Source organism: Epargyreus clarus, unplaced genomic scaffold (assembly GCF_041222505.1).
Source record: "Epargyreus clarus isolate Ecla_fem2 unplaced genomic scaffold, WU_Ecla_fem_2.2 ptg000027l, whole genome shotgun sequence".
Taxonomy (NCBI): domain Eukaryota; kingdom Metazoa; phylum Arthropoda; class Insecta; order Lepidoptera; family Hesperiidae; genus Epargyreus; species Epargyreus clarus.
The window spans coordinates 7375299-7393479 of record NW_027332234.1 but is presented as its reverse complement, the minus strand read 5'-3'; the positions used below and the strand labels follow the sequence as shown (position 1 = coordinate 7393479).

The 18181-nt window shown below is 35.0% G+C and overlaps 1 protein-coding gene across 1 annotated transcript; it reads left to right on the top strand.

The window, feature by feature from the left end:
- Positions 1–254: 254 nt before the first annotated feature.
- LOC140753818 (uncharacterized) lies at positions 255–17784 on the top strand. Its single transcript, XM_073088610.1, has 14 exons — positions 255–432; positions 506–709; positions 1178–1423; positions 1753–1872; positions 2191–2581; positions 3496–3677; positions 4427–4619; positions 5379–6014; positions 6766–7071; positions 13083–13180; positions 13426–14206; positions 14685–14838; positions 15867–15899; positions 16673–17784. The coding sequence occupies exons 1-14, from the start codon at positions 364–366 to the stop codon at positions 17037–17039; spliced, it is 3780 nt and encodes a 1259-aa protein (XP_072944711.1). The 5' UTR covers positions 255–363; the 3' UTR covers positions 17040–17784.
- Positions 17785–18181: the final 397 nt, after the last annotated feature.

Here is an 18181-nt window from a genome sequence, read left to right as displayed (position 1 = left end):
GGATGCTGGGGTGGTTGTCGCCCAACCATTAAGGTTGTGGGGACGAATCTAACTTGGAAAGTATAATCCATCTTAAGCCACTGCCATAGTTATTTATTAATACTGTATCTGTGTAACTCAACTTTGAATAGATAAGTTTGAATAAAATTGTCAAAATAAAGATCGAAAGGAAAGAATCCAAGGTAAAGGCATAAAACATCTATTGAAAAACTTAAGCAATGCCAAATATGTCAATTGTCAAAATAATCGTTGGATTTAAATTGAAAGTTTGAACTGTTTTCAAAATTTTTGTTATACAAAAGTTTTGTGATAAGTTTTATTTTTATATTTTTTCTATTTTTAATTTGTATCTGGTATATAGTAATGGATCAAAATTATTTCAATATTTCCCGTTTACCTAAAGATCCTCAGAGTGCTACAAAATACTTTGTGGTAAAACTTGATAACGTATTGTTGGAATATATGTGTTACAATTAATATTATTGAATAATGTTGTTATTTCCAGGAAATATTGCTGCAAAATGTATATCCTTTACTTCAAAGAATTTCGAACAAGATACAGCTTCGTATCAAAGATGGAACATTGGATGAGAGTATACTGTTTAAAATTCGCGATGTTTATTCACTTTGCTCCAACCAGATCAAGAAGTGTGTCCTTAACTTATTAGATGTGTTTAAACACGAACATAACCAACAATTGTGTCTACAGGTCTGTTTTTCAGTCAAATAATATCTACAAGCTTTGAATCCGCGTAAAACTGCTAGTCCGCTCTGAATATAGAAATGAATCGCGTCGCCATAGGAAATTGTATGACTACACCTGCTCGTAATTACTTCAGAGCGGACTATACCTTATGTAGCTCTTCTGGGATAAAGTTACAAAAATGCATTCTTAGTGTTTAAATACATTGTGTCAAAAATTCAACCCTCTAGCTTGAGCTCTGTCCCAATTTTTCAAATTGGATAATTATACATTTTACCTATAAAATAGTATAATAACAGTCATTGTCTTGCGCTTAGACAATGCTTATTTGATTACACAATAGGAGACCTGTGCCCAGCAGTGAGACAGTAATGGGTTGATGCCGACTAATGTGTGGCTATAATCATTGTTTTAATGACACAAAATTATGGCATCTGTTGTACCATTTACAATTATTCCTTTGTTATTTTTTAGGAGAGCAGACAATATATTTTAGAGAGATTGATATGCTGCTTTGAAAAGTTGTATTCCATTGAGGAATGCCTTCTAGAATCTGGTAATAGTAGTGTGGATACTTTAAACAGCTCCCTGTTGATAACTACGATGTACTTTGTGAATTGGATTGACCAAACTTTTGAGATTCTCAATAAAATGTCAACAGTTGTCTATAGAACGGATTACAAGGAATCTGATGAAATATATGAAGAATGGAAAAATGAGGTAAGTTTTTTTATAATATAGGACTGTCATTCAACCTGGTAGTAAGTGGCTACTGCCGCCCATTGATATCTGTAATCAACCCCAGATAGGATTAGACATTCCTTGAGGTCGGCCACAGATGCGCGGCTACCTCTGAGGGCTAAGCTAGAAAGCCTCTGAAAAGTATGTCTCCGTTACCATATTCTTCAAACCAAAACACAGCAGCTCTTGACACTGCTATTGTTAGGCAGAAATAGGTGTGCCGGTGGTGCCTCTGGAGTTGAATCACAATGAGTTCTACCACCTATAATAACCAATTGTTATTTGTTGTTAAACAATTCTATTTTCAGGTAGTTGAATGTGTAAGTGAATTGCACACATCTATAGATGAGCTTCTATTGTCAGCAATGACTCTTTGTAGATATTGTTTACCCTCAGACCAACCCATTGTGAAAGTTAGATGTCAAGTGGTAAGTGACTTATAAAAAATATTAATATTATCCATACATTATAAATAAATAAATAAATTTCTTAAATAAATGCATTTTTATTTAATTTATTTTTTTAATACTTGGCACTGAGAAACAGTTTGGTACATTTTCTATTGTCAAACAATTGTCTTATTTATTTTATTTGGTACCTATTCATGATCTTCATTAAAGTAGATGTACGATTCCCTTCTCAATTTAAATATTATTATTTGATTAGAATTTGTGAAATGTAGAAATATGTGATCAGTGTTACTTCTCGGCACATTACACCAATTTTTTAATATACTTTTGTTTCAGGTGTTAAGAGAAACGAAAGCCTTACTAAGTGATGTGATTGAAGGCGACTTAGATGCGGTATTCCATGCTACAACGGAGTCGTTAAAATTGCCAATCAAGCCGTCCAACACCAATCTATTGATTGATGTTCTGAAAGATGTTCTCTATGTACTAGAAACAAACACAAATACAGCATTATTAGCCCTGTTAGTACATTGTTTCAGCCATAGTACTTCCCTTGTGGAGGTTCTGAGGAACCATCTAAAATCAAAGAAGGATAACATGTGTCCCTGCAATGTCAACTATGATGATGTGGCCGAAAGTTGCGTATTTGTGAAGGATTTTGATTTGTACAATGAGAGGCTCTTGCAAATAGGTTCTTTCGCTATATCTTGCTCGTCAGACCAGAAAAGTAAGTATATTAGTATGAGGTTGGATACTCCAATTGAATAACTAATATCTATCGACAGGGGTAGCAGCGCATCTGTGGCCGACCTCAGGTAGGAATATCTAATCCTATCTGGGGTTGATTACAGATGTCCATGGGCGGCAGTAGCCATTTACCATCAGGTGGACATGCATGCTCGTCTGCTACTCCTATAATATAAAAAAAAAAAAAAAAAAAAAAAAAACTATCGACGACCCGCAGGTCACCATACCGGTCCGACGGTCAGAGGGTCCCGGATTCGATCCCTGGCCAGATATATCTAAATAATGAAGTTTGTGTATGTCCATAGCACTCATGATACAGGTAATCTTTGTGGGGCTATAAGTGTAGAAAGTGTAGAAAGCGTTTATTGGAAGAGCAATGGATCCTTATTGGTTCTTCTTTATTCAAGTGTTAAATTAGTATGGTAGCATGCAGTAGGTACATCCCATTGCTAATAAATTTGGAGTTGCCTATAGATATTTTTAATTTACTTCATTGGGATTGGAGTCTTGTGATAAGGTCAGAAACAAATAATGGCAACAACAGTCACAGATCATGCGAGAGCCAGCCATATTGCAAAGGCAAAGACATTTATTGTGGCCATCTGCGATACTCGTATCACACCTTTCAGACTGCCTAAGCAAAAATATTTAAGGCATCAATATTACAATGCACCACAAGTACTAAGTCTGTTTAATGGCTAACCCATAAACGTACGACGCCGTGTCGTGATTTTTTACGATCTGTCTCGTAGACGATACGGTTACTTTATAATGAACGTTATTGCGTGCGTATACTGCGTTATTTTTTCTTAAATTGATGACCATTCAAGACATCATACATTTATGTCGTTGGTTGTGGTATCTTTTTAAAAGCTGTTATTTGTGTAATTACAGGAGTGTTGTCCCTGAAGAGCGGTCTTGCTAGCCTAGAAGCCTTGGACCCTCATTTGGTCCCCGCGCTCATGATGTCTCCTAACAGCACACACTCCGACCTGCTGATTGACTCGTGGAATCAGGAAATATCTGAGATTAAGAATAACGTGTTTCTAATCGTCGACCCGATTGCTTTTTCTGACGTAATGAAAATATTTAATTATTTTTATTTGAAGTGTAGTAGCTTATACATGTGTTTAATTTGTTTTTCTGATCTAATGTACTCTTATTTTCCTGCTTTTTTTCTAATTCTTACACTTACTATGTTTGCTTTTTTGTGAATTGAGTTTGAATACCCATAACAGCCTACTGGTTTGAAATTGGCGTCTTCTAAGAGCCCGTGGTTCGAATCCCAGGCACGCAAGTATCTCTGATTTTTTAAAGTTATGTGCGTATTTGAAATAACTTTTCACTTGCTTTAGCGGTAAAGGTAAATATCATAAAACTTCACGCCGAAGAGTTCTATAAAAACTTTTTAAAGGTATGTGACGTCATATAACAACAACAACAACAAGCTAACAATTCGCGCTTTGGCTAGCTGGACAAACACGCATTGTTATACATGGCCTAAATTCTTCCTTTACTAACCTGCCTAACACTAGGACAATAATGGATTAATGATGAAGTAACATTCTACTTTTTACCACGCTTTTATTAGCTTGGGTTGTATCTATGTATGTATGTAAAGGAATCTTTGAACTCGATATTTACCCACTTTTAACGGTCCGATTAATTTATAATTTTGGAGAATTATCAAGAACCGATGACAATACACGTTTTTAATAATTATATCCCGTTCTTCTCATCAGGATCATCAGGATTAACGATTTTCCTTGTGCGACTTTAGCGTGGTTTTTAGTTTTTAAACTATGTATAATTATTTTTATTACAGAGAGTAAAACAGATGATGCATCAATTGTTGTTAGATGTAACTAAAGAGAATGGCTACAACAACAGTAAAGTGTGTGCAGTGATCAACATTGGCTGTACTGTGTGCGATTTTTTCAATATTTACAATAAATACGAACCAGAGGCATTGGAACAGAATGCGGAATTGGTTCCGCTGTTAAAGGATTTAAATAAAGGTAGGAATAATTGTTGCATTCTGTTTTATTTCTTAAAGTCTAGCAAGAACAGATAGACAAACAAAAAATCATATACGTTTACATTTTAGTAAATATCTTATAAAATTATGATTAATATTCGTGATTTATAAGATTTGTACTTCAACCCGCGTGCTAGGAAAATGGCCTAACTTTTTGCTATTACGCGGTTTCACTCGTGTATAGTTCTGGTTCGCATGTGTGTCATTCGCATACAAACAGTTCATAGATCATTTTGCTGTCACATTACACAATACACACTGAGATACTTCAGCGAAATAAATCACGCGTGTGCAAGAGACACGCGCGCGGACATAAACGCGCGTGATAAGATAAAGGCTTATTACCTAAAGTTCAATTTGATTTCAAATTGGACCACCCTAGCACCTTTACTAGTTAATAAATACACTATTAACAACCCATTTCTGGCACCACCACCACACCGATTTCTGTCTCATAGTAGCAGTGTTAAGCGCTGCTGTGTTCTGGTTTGAAGGGTGTGGTAAGGGAGACATACTTTTCCGAGGCGTTCCAGCTCAGTCCTCTGGGGTAGCGGCGCATCTATGGCCGACCTCAGGTAGGAATATTTGATCCTATCTGGGGTTGATTACAGATGTCCATGGGAGGCAGTAGCCACTTAATATTAGATGGACTGTATGCTCGTCTGCTACTCCTATTATATAAAAAAAACTTACCAAGCAATATATTAATTTTTGTTTCCCTTATATTATATTTTTTTAGTTCAATTGGAATGTAAAGTTGTAAGCAACATGCTGAGTTCAGGTGACGATTTTGTGTACGACACAAACAAATCTAAATCATTAAAAGAAGTTACATTTGCACAGCTACTAAAAAGACTTAAACTGCTTTTCACGTTAGTATCAAGAATTAATGCATTGATCAGCCCGAAAGACAATGATCAACATTTCTATGAGGATGATCCTACGATCGAAGATAGAAATATGACACACACATTATACGGCAAAAATGGGTGTACATACATCAATTCGCCAAGAAAGCGTATAAATACGATATCTAGGAGTATATTCACGAGAACAGCGAACATTCGTTCTTCAACCGCGAAATATCCGTTGTCTATTCTGACGAAGAATCTCAAAGTGAAACAGTTTAAAGACTTGAGTTTCTCAGTAAAGTTGGATGAGATATGCGACTCGTCATATAAGTCTAAGCGAAGTAAATCTATCCTGTATAACTCGCCGATGCAGAGATGTTCTCTAAGAAAGGCAGTGCTGAGTCGACAATGCAAGGCCGTGTATAAGGACCGAGATGTGTTACGAAATGAAAATGCCTGGGAAAGTAGTGCTATTTCGGAAAAAGGCAGCTTGATGGACGCTACAACAAGTTTGCAAATTACAGGTAACTTTAAATTTTGCATTAAATTTAAATTGCATTAGGCCCTTATATATTTTTAAACATTGAATGTGTCAAACGTAACTATATTTTTTGATACATATTTTGGCAAGAACGACCCCTGTCTATACATGAAAGTGCAATTACTTGAATCCTCAACCTTCAATTAAGTATCTTATTGCAGTCCTCGATTAGTATCACCGTTTGTCACCCACAGCTGTTAAAAATGTTATCTAGCTAGTCCCTTTAGGATATTGTCCACGACGCGGGCCATGTGCAGATTGGTAGATTTTCTTTTTTTTATAATATAAGAGTAGCAGACGAGCATGCAGTCCACCTGATGGTAATTGGCTACTGCCGCCCATGGACATTTGTAATCAACCCCAGATAGGATTAGATATTCCTACCTGATGTCGGCCACAAATGCGCCGCTACCCCTCAGGACTAAGCTGGAACGCCTCGGAAAAGCCTGTCTCCCTTACCACACCCTTCAAACCGGAACTTAGCAGCGCCTAACACTGCTGTTATTAGGTAGAAATAGGTGTGGCAGTGGTGCCGCCGGAGTCGAACTACAAAGGGTTCTACCACCTTAGAATAGCTTACTTTGAAAATTAATGTTACGTCACGATGTATCCCTACGCTATTAAGACAATTCTTGTTTGAATAACTTTATAAAAATTACGATTTCGATATATTTTGCGACCCCTTAAAAATTATATAAGTGTGATATATGTTTCATAATCTTTTTCTTTTACAGAAGTTCTAAATCAAATAAACGACTTGACAAACTTATCGACAGTGTCAAGATTACCTAACAATCCTACGGTAAGTATAAATCAAGAGACATTCACAGAAGACAAGGATATTCGAAGTAATATATTAAGGTTGACTATAAACAATGAAAATACGGCTAAGTTCAAACATGTCTGGAACATTTCTGTGAACTCGAGCGAATCAAATGTTGATAGTTCGCAAGCTTCGAATATCACTCTGCCGTCTAATGTGACTACTTTGGAAAGAATTAACGATTTGGAATTCGTGGAGAACAAGTTAAATGAACTAATGACATTGCAGATGGAAACTAGTTTATAAGTAGCCATATTTTTAATAAAATGTAAATAATGTAAAAATTATTTCAATTTATTATTTATGATGTTTGGTCTATTTTTGTCATAAAAAATGTGTTCTGTTTTTAAAGACAATAAGTGAATATTGGAAATATTAAAGTGTAATTTGTAAGCGGTTTATAAAATACTAACTGACCCGACAAACTTTGTACCGCCTCAAAATCTATTTATCAAATATATTTCATATAAAATATAGCCTATGTTACCCGTGGATAATGTAGCTTTCGAATGGTAAAAGAATTTTTAAAATCGGTCCAGTAGTCATTGAGCCTATTCATTACAATCAATCAAACAAACAAAGTTTTCCTCTTTATAATATTAGTATAGAAATGCTTCTTTCTATACTAATATTATATTTCTATTTCCTTTTCCTGTCACATGGCTTTTTGCCCGTTTGTATGGTCCGTAATCCGTATGCATGCCACTCTTATCCTAACGTATCATAGATACTTTTCCTGTCATGTACACACAAGCGGTATGCTAAGAGACTGCAGCAGGTTAATTCACGTATACAGGTGAGATTCACACGCGGTCATAAAACTGCGTGACAAAAAAGGTCCTTAGTGCTAGTTAATAGTAGTTTAGTAGTAGTTATATCTTTTAACTTTTAAGAAACATTAAGGTGGTTTTATAATGTAATATTGTAAAATTAAGTATTTTTTTACAATAATATCACATGTTTACATTTTTTAATAAGCTTAATATTTATATTTTTGTATAATTATGTATACTTATTATGTAATCAAAATGAATTAAATGTATTTATTTTAAAGTAAATAAAATATTTATAATATTATTATCAAGGACACGTTATTTTTATATTTCCTTTCATATCTGTCTAGTACCATTGAGAGTGAATGATGAAAGCTTACCGCTTCATAGAAATAACATCGAATTGTCCGATATCCGCCTCCTACAAAACTGTTTTAAAATACAACAAGATTTTATTTTAGAACTTGTAGAATTTTATTACGAAGTTTTATTCATAAAATGTAATAAATAAGATACTTTTATGTCCACTCAAAAGGACACTTAATTTTAGTGTACACATTGATTTTATCACAAGTTTTTGTTTAACTAGCTTAATTATATGGGACCGGATTGCACCTTGTAGCACTTCACCGATCACAGTTAGTCTTCAGAACTAAATAAGAATAAATTAATAAAAAAAGGAATACCTATAAAGGTGGTAATTCTCTGTGGTTCGACTTCAGCGGCACCATCGCCACACGTATTTATTCTTAATGACAATAATTTTTCAACTTCACATGAGAATTATATGACCAAGTGCGGATTGGTATACAGATTGGTTTTGGGAATTTTAGATAAAGGTACACACACACACACACATTTCAAACATAATAGTGATAAATATTTTTGAATACCAATTCAACTACCTGCTTACCTAAGCAGTGGTAATCAAGTGGTTAGATACGACCTCTCAATTGGCAGATCTAGGTGCGAATATCAGGCACGCACCTCTGAATATTCAAAGTTGTGTACATATTAGACATCAATTATTTATCACTTGCTTAAACGGTGTAGGAAAACAACACGAGGAAAATACACGCTGAAGAGTTCTATAAAAAAAAGTCTACCAATTCGCATTTGGTCAGTGTGGTCGCCTAAACTCCTTACTCTGACAGGAGACCCGCGCCCAGCAGTGGGACATTAAAGAATTTACCACGACGGAAATATTTGATGCAATGTCTGAAATGTGAATTGAAGATGGTAAAACGCTCCGTGGTTCGACTCGGGAATAATTTTGGCAATGGTGGCAATCACCACTGTGGCTGTTGACTAATAACAGCAATGTTGAGTTTTCTTTGTATTCAGGATTGAAGGGCGAATTACCTAACTTCCGCTACTAATAATCAATTTTAGCTACTTTTGCAACACTGTTAGAAATTTGTCAATTTACGTAGGCAAAAATTGACAGTTTTAACACCGGTAGTCCATCTCAGGTAGTCTATTTGAGATGGGCTGTGGTAAAACAATCAACTCTAGGTTTGATTATAGATGATTAAGAATGACAGTGGCCACTCACCATCCGGTGGACTGGAAACTCGTGCGATACTTTTTTGTTGTAAAATAGTCGGTAACCGATTCGGCAAATTGTAATGCAATGTCTAATATATCGGTGGAATCTCGTAGTAGCTACTAGTAGGTAACACGAGGTACCACTACTCCTATCCCTGCATCCGAATCATCCGAATAGTGTGGGTAGACACTCATCACACTGCCACCTCCCTAGTTACGTAAATAAACACCAGAGGACATACAAATCAAACTGATTGGGCGCACTGGGAACGGATCCGGTGGCCAATCCTCTTATTACTGACATTTAATGATTTACGAATGAAATCTACGCACTTCGTTAAAAAACCGCGGAATTTTACACTTTTTAGATTTTTAGCATAAGCACCGTTTCCCTTTTTTCCCAAATACCCTTTTCGAATTTGTATCGACAGTAGTTGCTTGCCCTCTTTTCTACAGGGTCTCCAGACTAGCGTAGCGAAAAAAATCGAAGTCTATGCTCCAGGCCGTATACTCTTTTATATAAAAAAATCTGACTGCTTACAATTATAGCATATGTTACTCCACCGACATCTCATTGTGAATTCGGATAAATTCGCGTAAAACGGTGATATATTTAAAGACTAAGAAACTAAGTTGCTACAGCGTATTCTCTATCTAACTAGCCATGGTGCTAGCCCCCTTTAAAATTATGTGAAAACAAAGTACGATATCAAAAACTACAGGACGACCCCATACCTATCTACAGCAAAAAATAGCTCTATACAAATAGTCACACATTTTGTGATTATGGGAAGCAAAGTTAGAGCGTTCGAAGATTCGAAGGTGGTAGAACCCTTTGTGGTTCGACTCCGGCGGCACCATCGCCACACCTATTTCTACCTAATAACAGCAGTGTTAGGCGCAGCTGTGTTCCGGTTTGAAGGGTATGGTAAGGGAGACAGACTTTTCCGAGGCGTTCCAGCTTAGTCCTCAGGGGTAGCGGCGCATCTGTGGCCGACCTCAGGTAGGAATATCTAATCCTATCTGGGGTTAATTACAGATGTCCATGGGCGGCAGTAGCCACTTACCATCAGGTGGACTGCATGCTCTGCTACTCTTATATTATAAAAAAAAAAGCGTTCAGCTCTAAGAGATCTAACTATTCTTGAACAATATTAAGTTACTTATTATACCTAATTGAAGAGAATTTTTACATTAAGATATTTTTTAATTTACATTCATTTATTCGTCTTATAATTTATACACTCATTACTCCTAAGAAAACACCGTAGCATTCAATTGCTTTTGTAAAGTCGATCGGCGTGTCGCTGGTACCACCGTAGTCGAATCAATCTTAAAAAATAAAAAATATATATTTTTAAAGTCTTTGTCTACCTATTCTTTCAATACATGTTACGACTTAGATTTTAACCTTTTACCTATCTAGCAAGATTATAGAATAGCTCCCTAACACCGTATGACACGTGGAAACTTTCCATTAGACGTAAAAACCTCCGTATATGGTGAAACCACAGTAGTCTATTTAAATATAGCCCTGAAACTAAATCCTATCAATTAAAGTGCATGCTGCATATGTACTCAACCCCGTCCTTAGGGACCACGCATGCGTATTACAGGAGCTGGAGATGGTATAAAAGCCGGGAGACCAGAAAGCGTAGCATCATTGCCTCTAGCAACGGGACAGTTCCAGCAAGTTAAATTCACAGTAAAGCCGTGAAAGTTGTATGTTTCTATTGTAGTTTGTGACCTTAGTTCCGAAGGTAAGTTAATATTTATATTTTTTAATATATTTTTTTATTAAAATTTGTTTTAAAATTTTTATAGCACAGAAAAACTTTTTTTAGAAACTTTTCTTTAATTTTAAATTTAATTTCATATCTTATTTTTATTTTATTATGGTTTGTTTAATTAATCAAGTGAGAAAAACTTTTGGAAACTTTCTCTTGCGTATTAAAACTTTTCGCAGAAAAGTCTTCATATGTACCTACAAAGAAATTGGCCGCTCAGTGTCATTTAAAAATAATTATTTTTAAAGCATATACATTATGTCTGTTTTTACACCCCTTTAAAAGTATTTCCTAATATTAATTAATTATGTGAATTATTTTTCTAAATAAAAATAATGTTCCTACTTAGGTACCTAATTTTCAAAACGACAATAAGTAAAATACTTAATTTTATGTATTCTAATTTTTAACTTTACCATCAAAATTCAATAAAATCCTGTTGATAAATAAAATAGAAAATAATACAATTCTTTGATTTAATATTGAGTTAAACATATCTTAAGGCTTAGTGAATTTTCCACGAAATAAATAAATCGTCATTATTCATAAGAATTAAAAAATCGGTCATATATCTGGAGGCACGGCAGTGCCTCCGCCAAGTCGAGCCTAAACAAATTTTCCTGTACAATCAACATCTTATACGATTAACTGTTCAAAGAAAAAGTAAATAAAATATTCGGCCAGTCAGCAATAAAACATAAATTTATTATAATTGTAGCGAAGCAAAACCAATAAAACATAAACCTATGCTAATTGTAGCGAAGCAAACCGTAATCGCTCTGTGTTTATAAATATTTAATTTGTCTAAATAATTTGTGCAGCTATTCCTACTTGTACACCGGCGACAGTTACAATATTAATATTTCCAACGTATTGATGCAGTTTTTTGAGTTTTTATACTATTTACTTTTTTCATACAGACTTTTCCTTTCAATATTTTGAACATTAATAAAAATTTAAAGAAGTTAAGAACTTGTTAATCAAACCTCGGTTGAAACTCAGTTGTTTCTGTTTAATGGAAAACACTTCATTCGTTGGCAGGTAATTGAATTGCTAAGTGCTGCCAAGCGCCAAGTTTATGTCTCACCTGCGAGTCTATTATGCGGGCTCGGAGTTAAACCACTGAAATTGAGTAAACGATTTTATGAGGACTTTTATTGTTGTTTTTACAACTACGTTTCGGGTTTTAACTAGGAACGAGTAATTTAGATAGCTTTGAAGTTTATTTAGATAATAAATAGACGGATAAGGTAAAATGTTCGTTTGATATCAAGATATTTTTCGTAAATCGTTAACCACATATTTAGTCATTCGTTATTTTTACGGGCACTGCAAAATTTGTGAAGATATCCTTCACAATTTTTTTCTGTTTTAATATTATCGGGCTTGTTTTATTCATATTTATTGCATTAACATTTAACATATTTACTTAAATCCCAACTGAAGTTAAGGATAATAGGTATTTACTATATTGTGAAGTAATTTTCTCTCTATCTGAGTATTTAAACAGATATTCTTATTCAAGAGTGGTTATAAGCGTGAATCTTGAATTTATTACTAAGGATAAAATTAGTTTCTTCAAAAGCTATAGTAACCAACTAGCAAAGTGCGCTACAGCTGCATTGCAGATATATTAGTACCTATCAATTGAACTATTTTAAACATTTAATAAAAGAAGAGTACTCTGGCAATCAGCTTGTCCGTTATTAATATTCGATCTATCCAAACTTTTCCTTACAAAGGTCGAAATCTCTGGTTAGCAGAACATTAGATAGATTGATTATTTATAACGGGAGTTAGACGAAGTCTGACGTAGACATCGTAGTTGACGCCAGAATCCTGTATATTCGCCGTAAAAACCCGTAACTGTAAATTTACCTATGATTACATGGAATTTCGTTAAATCCGGCTCAGCTGTTTCCAAGATTAGCCCGCAAAGCAGGCATAAAAACCTAGATTATGTTTCGGTTACGTGGAAATAATCTTACGACTTTAGTAAATTATTTTACAAAATACTGATACTGTTCAACTAAAATAATTTAAATTGAACATAATCGATATTTTAAAAAATGATATAAGTAATTGTAGTTGTTTCATGTTCATTTTTGTATATTCCATTTAGATGCGGAGGCACATTAGAAAACTCCATTCGCGGCGCCGGACTCGCTTCCTTTTAGGCGCCACCATTGTTCTCGCATTCTCAACTTATATTAATCAAGTAAGTAGCTTTCATAGGTGGTAGAGATCCTAGTTTGAGTGAGGCGGAACTTAACTATATGAGACTTGGCAACTTAGTCCTTAATGGTATCAAGGTGTTTGGATATTATGACAAGTCCCCATTAGCTGCAGAAGCCACTAAACATTGGCTTGCTTTATTTTTCACTCATTTAAAAAAAACATATTATTGATGATTTTTTTAATATGTACCAGCAGCATTTTAATTATTTTTGTTTTATATGATAGGTTGTTGGCTTAGAGAGCGATGCACCAACAATTCAGTGGCCAAGTATGCCCCGGCGAAACATCGCAGCCTTGGCCAGGGAAGGTTATCTGCGCAGCCCAGTCAATGGACTGAAGAGAAGCATTTCGACCTTAGCTAAAAACGGCCAGCTGCCAACCTTCAGATCACCTTACGATGAAACCGACAAACAGGAAGAAGATGACGAGTCTCCTGATAAAAGAAACATGGCCTCTATCGCTCGCCTTCGAAGCTACTCAACAATGAAGAGAAATATTCAAGCATTAGCTCGAGATGGGCATCGCTTCGGAAGAGGTCAATACAGCCAGCCAAATGAGAAACGTAACATCGCAGCGTTGGCCCGTAACGGCTTGATTCACAAAAAGGATGAGATCGCAGGAGACGAATATTACTATCCGTTCTATCAAAATCCCATACCGCCTCTGTCTGAAATCGATGGGCCCTATGACTTTAACGAAATGTACGACTTCCAACAGTCAGTCAACCCAGATATGTTTCCTCCTTTGTCTCGCGTGCTAAAACGGAGCGATGTTGGAATCTACCCCAATATGTTTGTGCCAAATCAAATGGACAGTGACGGGTACTGGAATCTGAAAAGGGGTTCTGTCGGCTTGCCAGCTCTGGGTCTTTACCGCCCAATATACACTGACAATAATAACAGGAATAAGCGCTCTGTACTCCTAATTCCCGATGTCATTGATAAAAATGATATTGACGAAGATTCAGAAGACTACGAAAACGAAAGTGATGATAAACGTTCCGTAGGTGAGTCGAATTGTGCAAATCCACTATTATTCTCATAATTATGAAGTCATTACTGTCCCACAGCTGAACTGTTTCAAGTGCAGGTATTAAGACTCAACCTAAAATGAAGGAGGCATATAAGTTTTCCACAATTATACCTTGAGAAAGTAGTGTCGGATTCGAACTCCGACCACCAGAGAAGGGGACTCCAAATCATTCCACTGGACTATAATAATTTATTAGTTATTCTGGAAAATCAACATCAAACTTATTATTAGGTAAAACTCATTAAAATTTTCACGCATAATTAATTTCAAAGACTTGTGTGCGGACATAGGTCTGACAGGGTCTTTTTGGGTCACTTTCTGATTGAAAACTAATTAAACTCCTAAAATTTACCTTTTATTAAGCTCTTTTAGTAATTAAAACAATCAGTGGTAAATCAAAGTCTATTTAAATTGTAATCTATTTTATTTTGCATTTGTTGCGTTTGTTGCAGATGAAGATTACGATCAACAAACTTTTGTTAAACGTCACATTGGGTCATTGGCCCGCTATGGCTTATTACCCACGTTTAGGTACTCTGGGGGCAGATATAGCCGATCTGGGCGCGCTAGGCTCTTGCTACCCAGTCAGGAATATCTACCTTACAGGTTACTTAAATGTTAGATGTGGTAGCCATCGATGTTCAGGATCGTAGTTAACTAGAAGTCTATGTGCTTTAGTGCTTCTGTGCAAAATTGCATAGGATTAGGCCGGAAACAGCATGCCGTCTATTAGACTTGTGATAAATGTTAGGTACAATATGTACATGTGATTCTTCTAGGAACTTGTGAACTGGAGCACATTTTGTTTATTTTGTACTAGGCCGATGTTCAAAAGCTGCACAGGTATTTGGTGTTTCGAAGACTAGCAGCATGGATTCTTCATCTTTATTTTTGATGCTTTGTAGATTGTTATAACGACAGTTTTTTTTCATTTTTTTCGTGTTTTTTCGATAATGATAGAACTCTCTGTTGCACCGCGGTGGCACTGCCGCCTCAACTATATGACACTATTTCCGCAGATGAATACACTACAGGTTTATAGTAAGGCAGACGCACACAAGGCGTTCTAACTTAGCCCTTAGAGGTAGTAACGTAATCAACTTCAGATGCAATTCCTGCCTTGATTAGAGGACTAAGTTGGAATGCCTCATGGTTTTTAATTTCTCAACTTGTACCATGCACATTGCACAGGTTCTGAACAATTCCTATTTACTAATTTTAACTTATGATCATTTTTGGAAAATGAAATTATTTAAACTGTAAAAGACACATAATAATAGAAAAGGATTCAGTTCTTAAAGCTATCTTGTAAATGATGAAGATGTAATTCTTTTACAGGACCACCCATGAATAGAATTTCCTTTCAGATTTACATTTTAAATATCGAGTAACGTAGCAGATACCTAAAATAAATACTGATTTATTGACGGACAACATATACATAGCTACTGAATTAAAAACCTTAAATTTTTTTAGACTCATTAATTGGGATTTTTTGTGTTACCTAGCAATAACAAAAAAATCAAAATGTTGCCCAATAAACACGTTCAATTTACTTAGCGAAGGATTAATATTTAATTTTAAAGTTTTACTTATATTGAGCAATGTTTAACATGGTCTATTAATTCCCACAGGAAGTATCCCTCTAACGAGAATGTCCAAACTCGGTGAGTATGTACATAAATATTTCAAAATATGAATAACTTACATATTTTACATCTATTCCGACTTGTATAATGTTAAAATTCTTTATTCACAATATTACAAGCAAAATACACATGTCTAACTACGGCAGTGGTAACTTACTATCAGTACCCTTAGTATGAGTTTTTACAAAAATGACTGTTTCTGTATTTGTTTATGTATCTCCCATACATTTCCAATCAGTTCTGATACAGTCCGCTAGGGGCACTGATCAGAAATGTATGGGCATACGTGAACAAATACCAAAGGAAACGTGTCCGTTTGCTACTTCTATATTATAAAATGAACTTTCATTTACTAGTGACGTCACAAGTTTACGTCGGAACTTTGCACGACACGACAAGTGTCCGGAACTGCGATAGCACTGCATTGTTTCCCGTGTGTCTGTTTATTGTTTGCGAACGCTACATTACCTTTTGTTCTGTGAAATTAAAAACCTTTTCAAATGCTCTAAATACTTGCCCAGTTTAATTTATTCTGTAGAATGATTTAACTTAAACTACGAACGTAACTTTAATAATTTTACAGATATTGTACGATAAAATAACATACGTAGAAGTTATATTAATAATATTTATTAAAAAAAAAATATATCTGGTTAGGTACATACATTTTTTAAGTCGATTTGGGGGAGAATTAGACAAAAAAATTGACAACACCGGAGTTAAGAACATCTTGAAATAATTTCTGAAATTCTGAACGAATGAATTAGTCTTACATATTTTTTTGGTTATAGGGAATATATCTCTAATACCGAAGATGACGCATCCATCGACGCAGGCGACGACACCTACATATCGCCGCCGGCAATACCTGCTCACCCGCACCCGACCGGGCGGTACTTCCACCGAGCGCTAAGCAACGAAGTTCCTCCTAGCAACTCGCCTTCCATACCGCCTCCCCTCACCCTTTCCCACTATGAAGCAATGACGCGAAACCGCTGGCAACCTCCTAAAGAACCAAACAAGTTCTACTACTTCAGGTCGTTAAAAGTCCCCCACCACACGTCCGGGAAGCGGTACCTTCTCCTTCCCGCGGTCGATAAGGCAATCCGCAAGAGCTACCGCAACAGCAGTCTACCGAGCCGTCGTAAGAACCTGTAGCTATGTCCGTGCGCGCAGGATGACGTCACGTCATCCCGCACGTAGGCCTCAGGGTGAGGTTCTAAAATGGCTAATGCCCGAACAGAGACAGTTTACGCTTTTTGATGTCAAACTTTATGCTGTAAAAAACAACTGTTTAAAAAACTGAGAACGGACCTGAACATTAACCTAGACAATAACTTAGATAATAACAATCTCTATTTGATAATAAAAGTTGCGATGCAATTTCAAGTATTGAAATTATACAATAATCTAATAAAATAAGCTCCAACGGATCTTAATTTAAGAAAACGACCTGGCTTGATTGAAAATTACAGATAAAATGAAGTAATTTATAATTTTAGATAGATTTAAGAATACGTTGTCAATCGCAAATACTTATAAAAGGGAATTTGTAATTTTTCCAACATATTATAGTTCGGGAAACTAAAATATATTTAGATGAGAGTATTAAATATTAATTATTGAATGCTTCCTATCTTTATAATATGTCTGTAATGTTAGAATGATTATAAAGTGGCAAAAGAGCCTTCAAAAGTTGAGGTGAACACACTAAGTGGTCGCACAATTAATAGCTCACTTTATAAATACGTTAGTCTCTTTTTGACTAGAATTCGCTGTGTTTGACAAATAACTAATCTTATGTAAAAATATATACATCTATTTATCTTAAGCTTTAAACTAAAGAACCTTGTATACCTTACTAACCTTTGACAATAAAATTGACAGTGTCCTGAAAAATAATATACTCTTTTTTCCTTTTCTTCGTTCTTGATGTATTTAGAAATTAATATCTACTTATAAATTTTAATGTCGTGTTTATTGTAAATAAATAAAGAAAACCAAAGTATATGTTTGTTTTATTCTAAAATGTTTCATTTAATATCATTAATTAGCAGTATTGATATTTAGAAAAAAATGATCCTTACAAATTAAATTAAATACAAGATAATTATTTCCTACAAATAAAATTATCAAAGAATAATTAACAATTTTAATGTTTTTTTTATATTATTTTTATTGAATAATCGGGCAATCGTTAATTCTTATAAAGTAATAAGTAAAATAAAATATTCCTTCACATGAGTTTTCAATATTTAATTAAAACCAAACATTTACAAAGCATAGCCATTTATTAATGA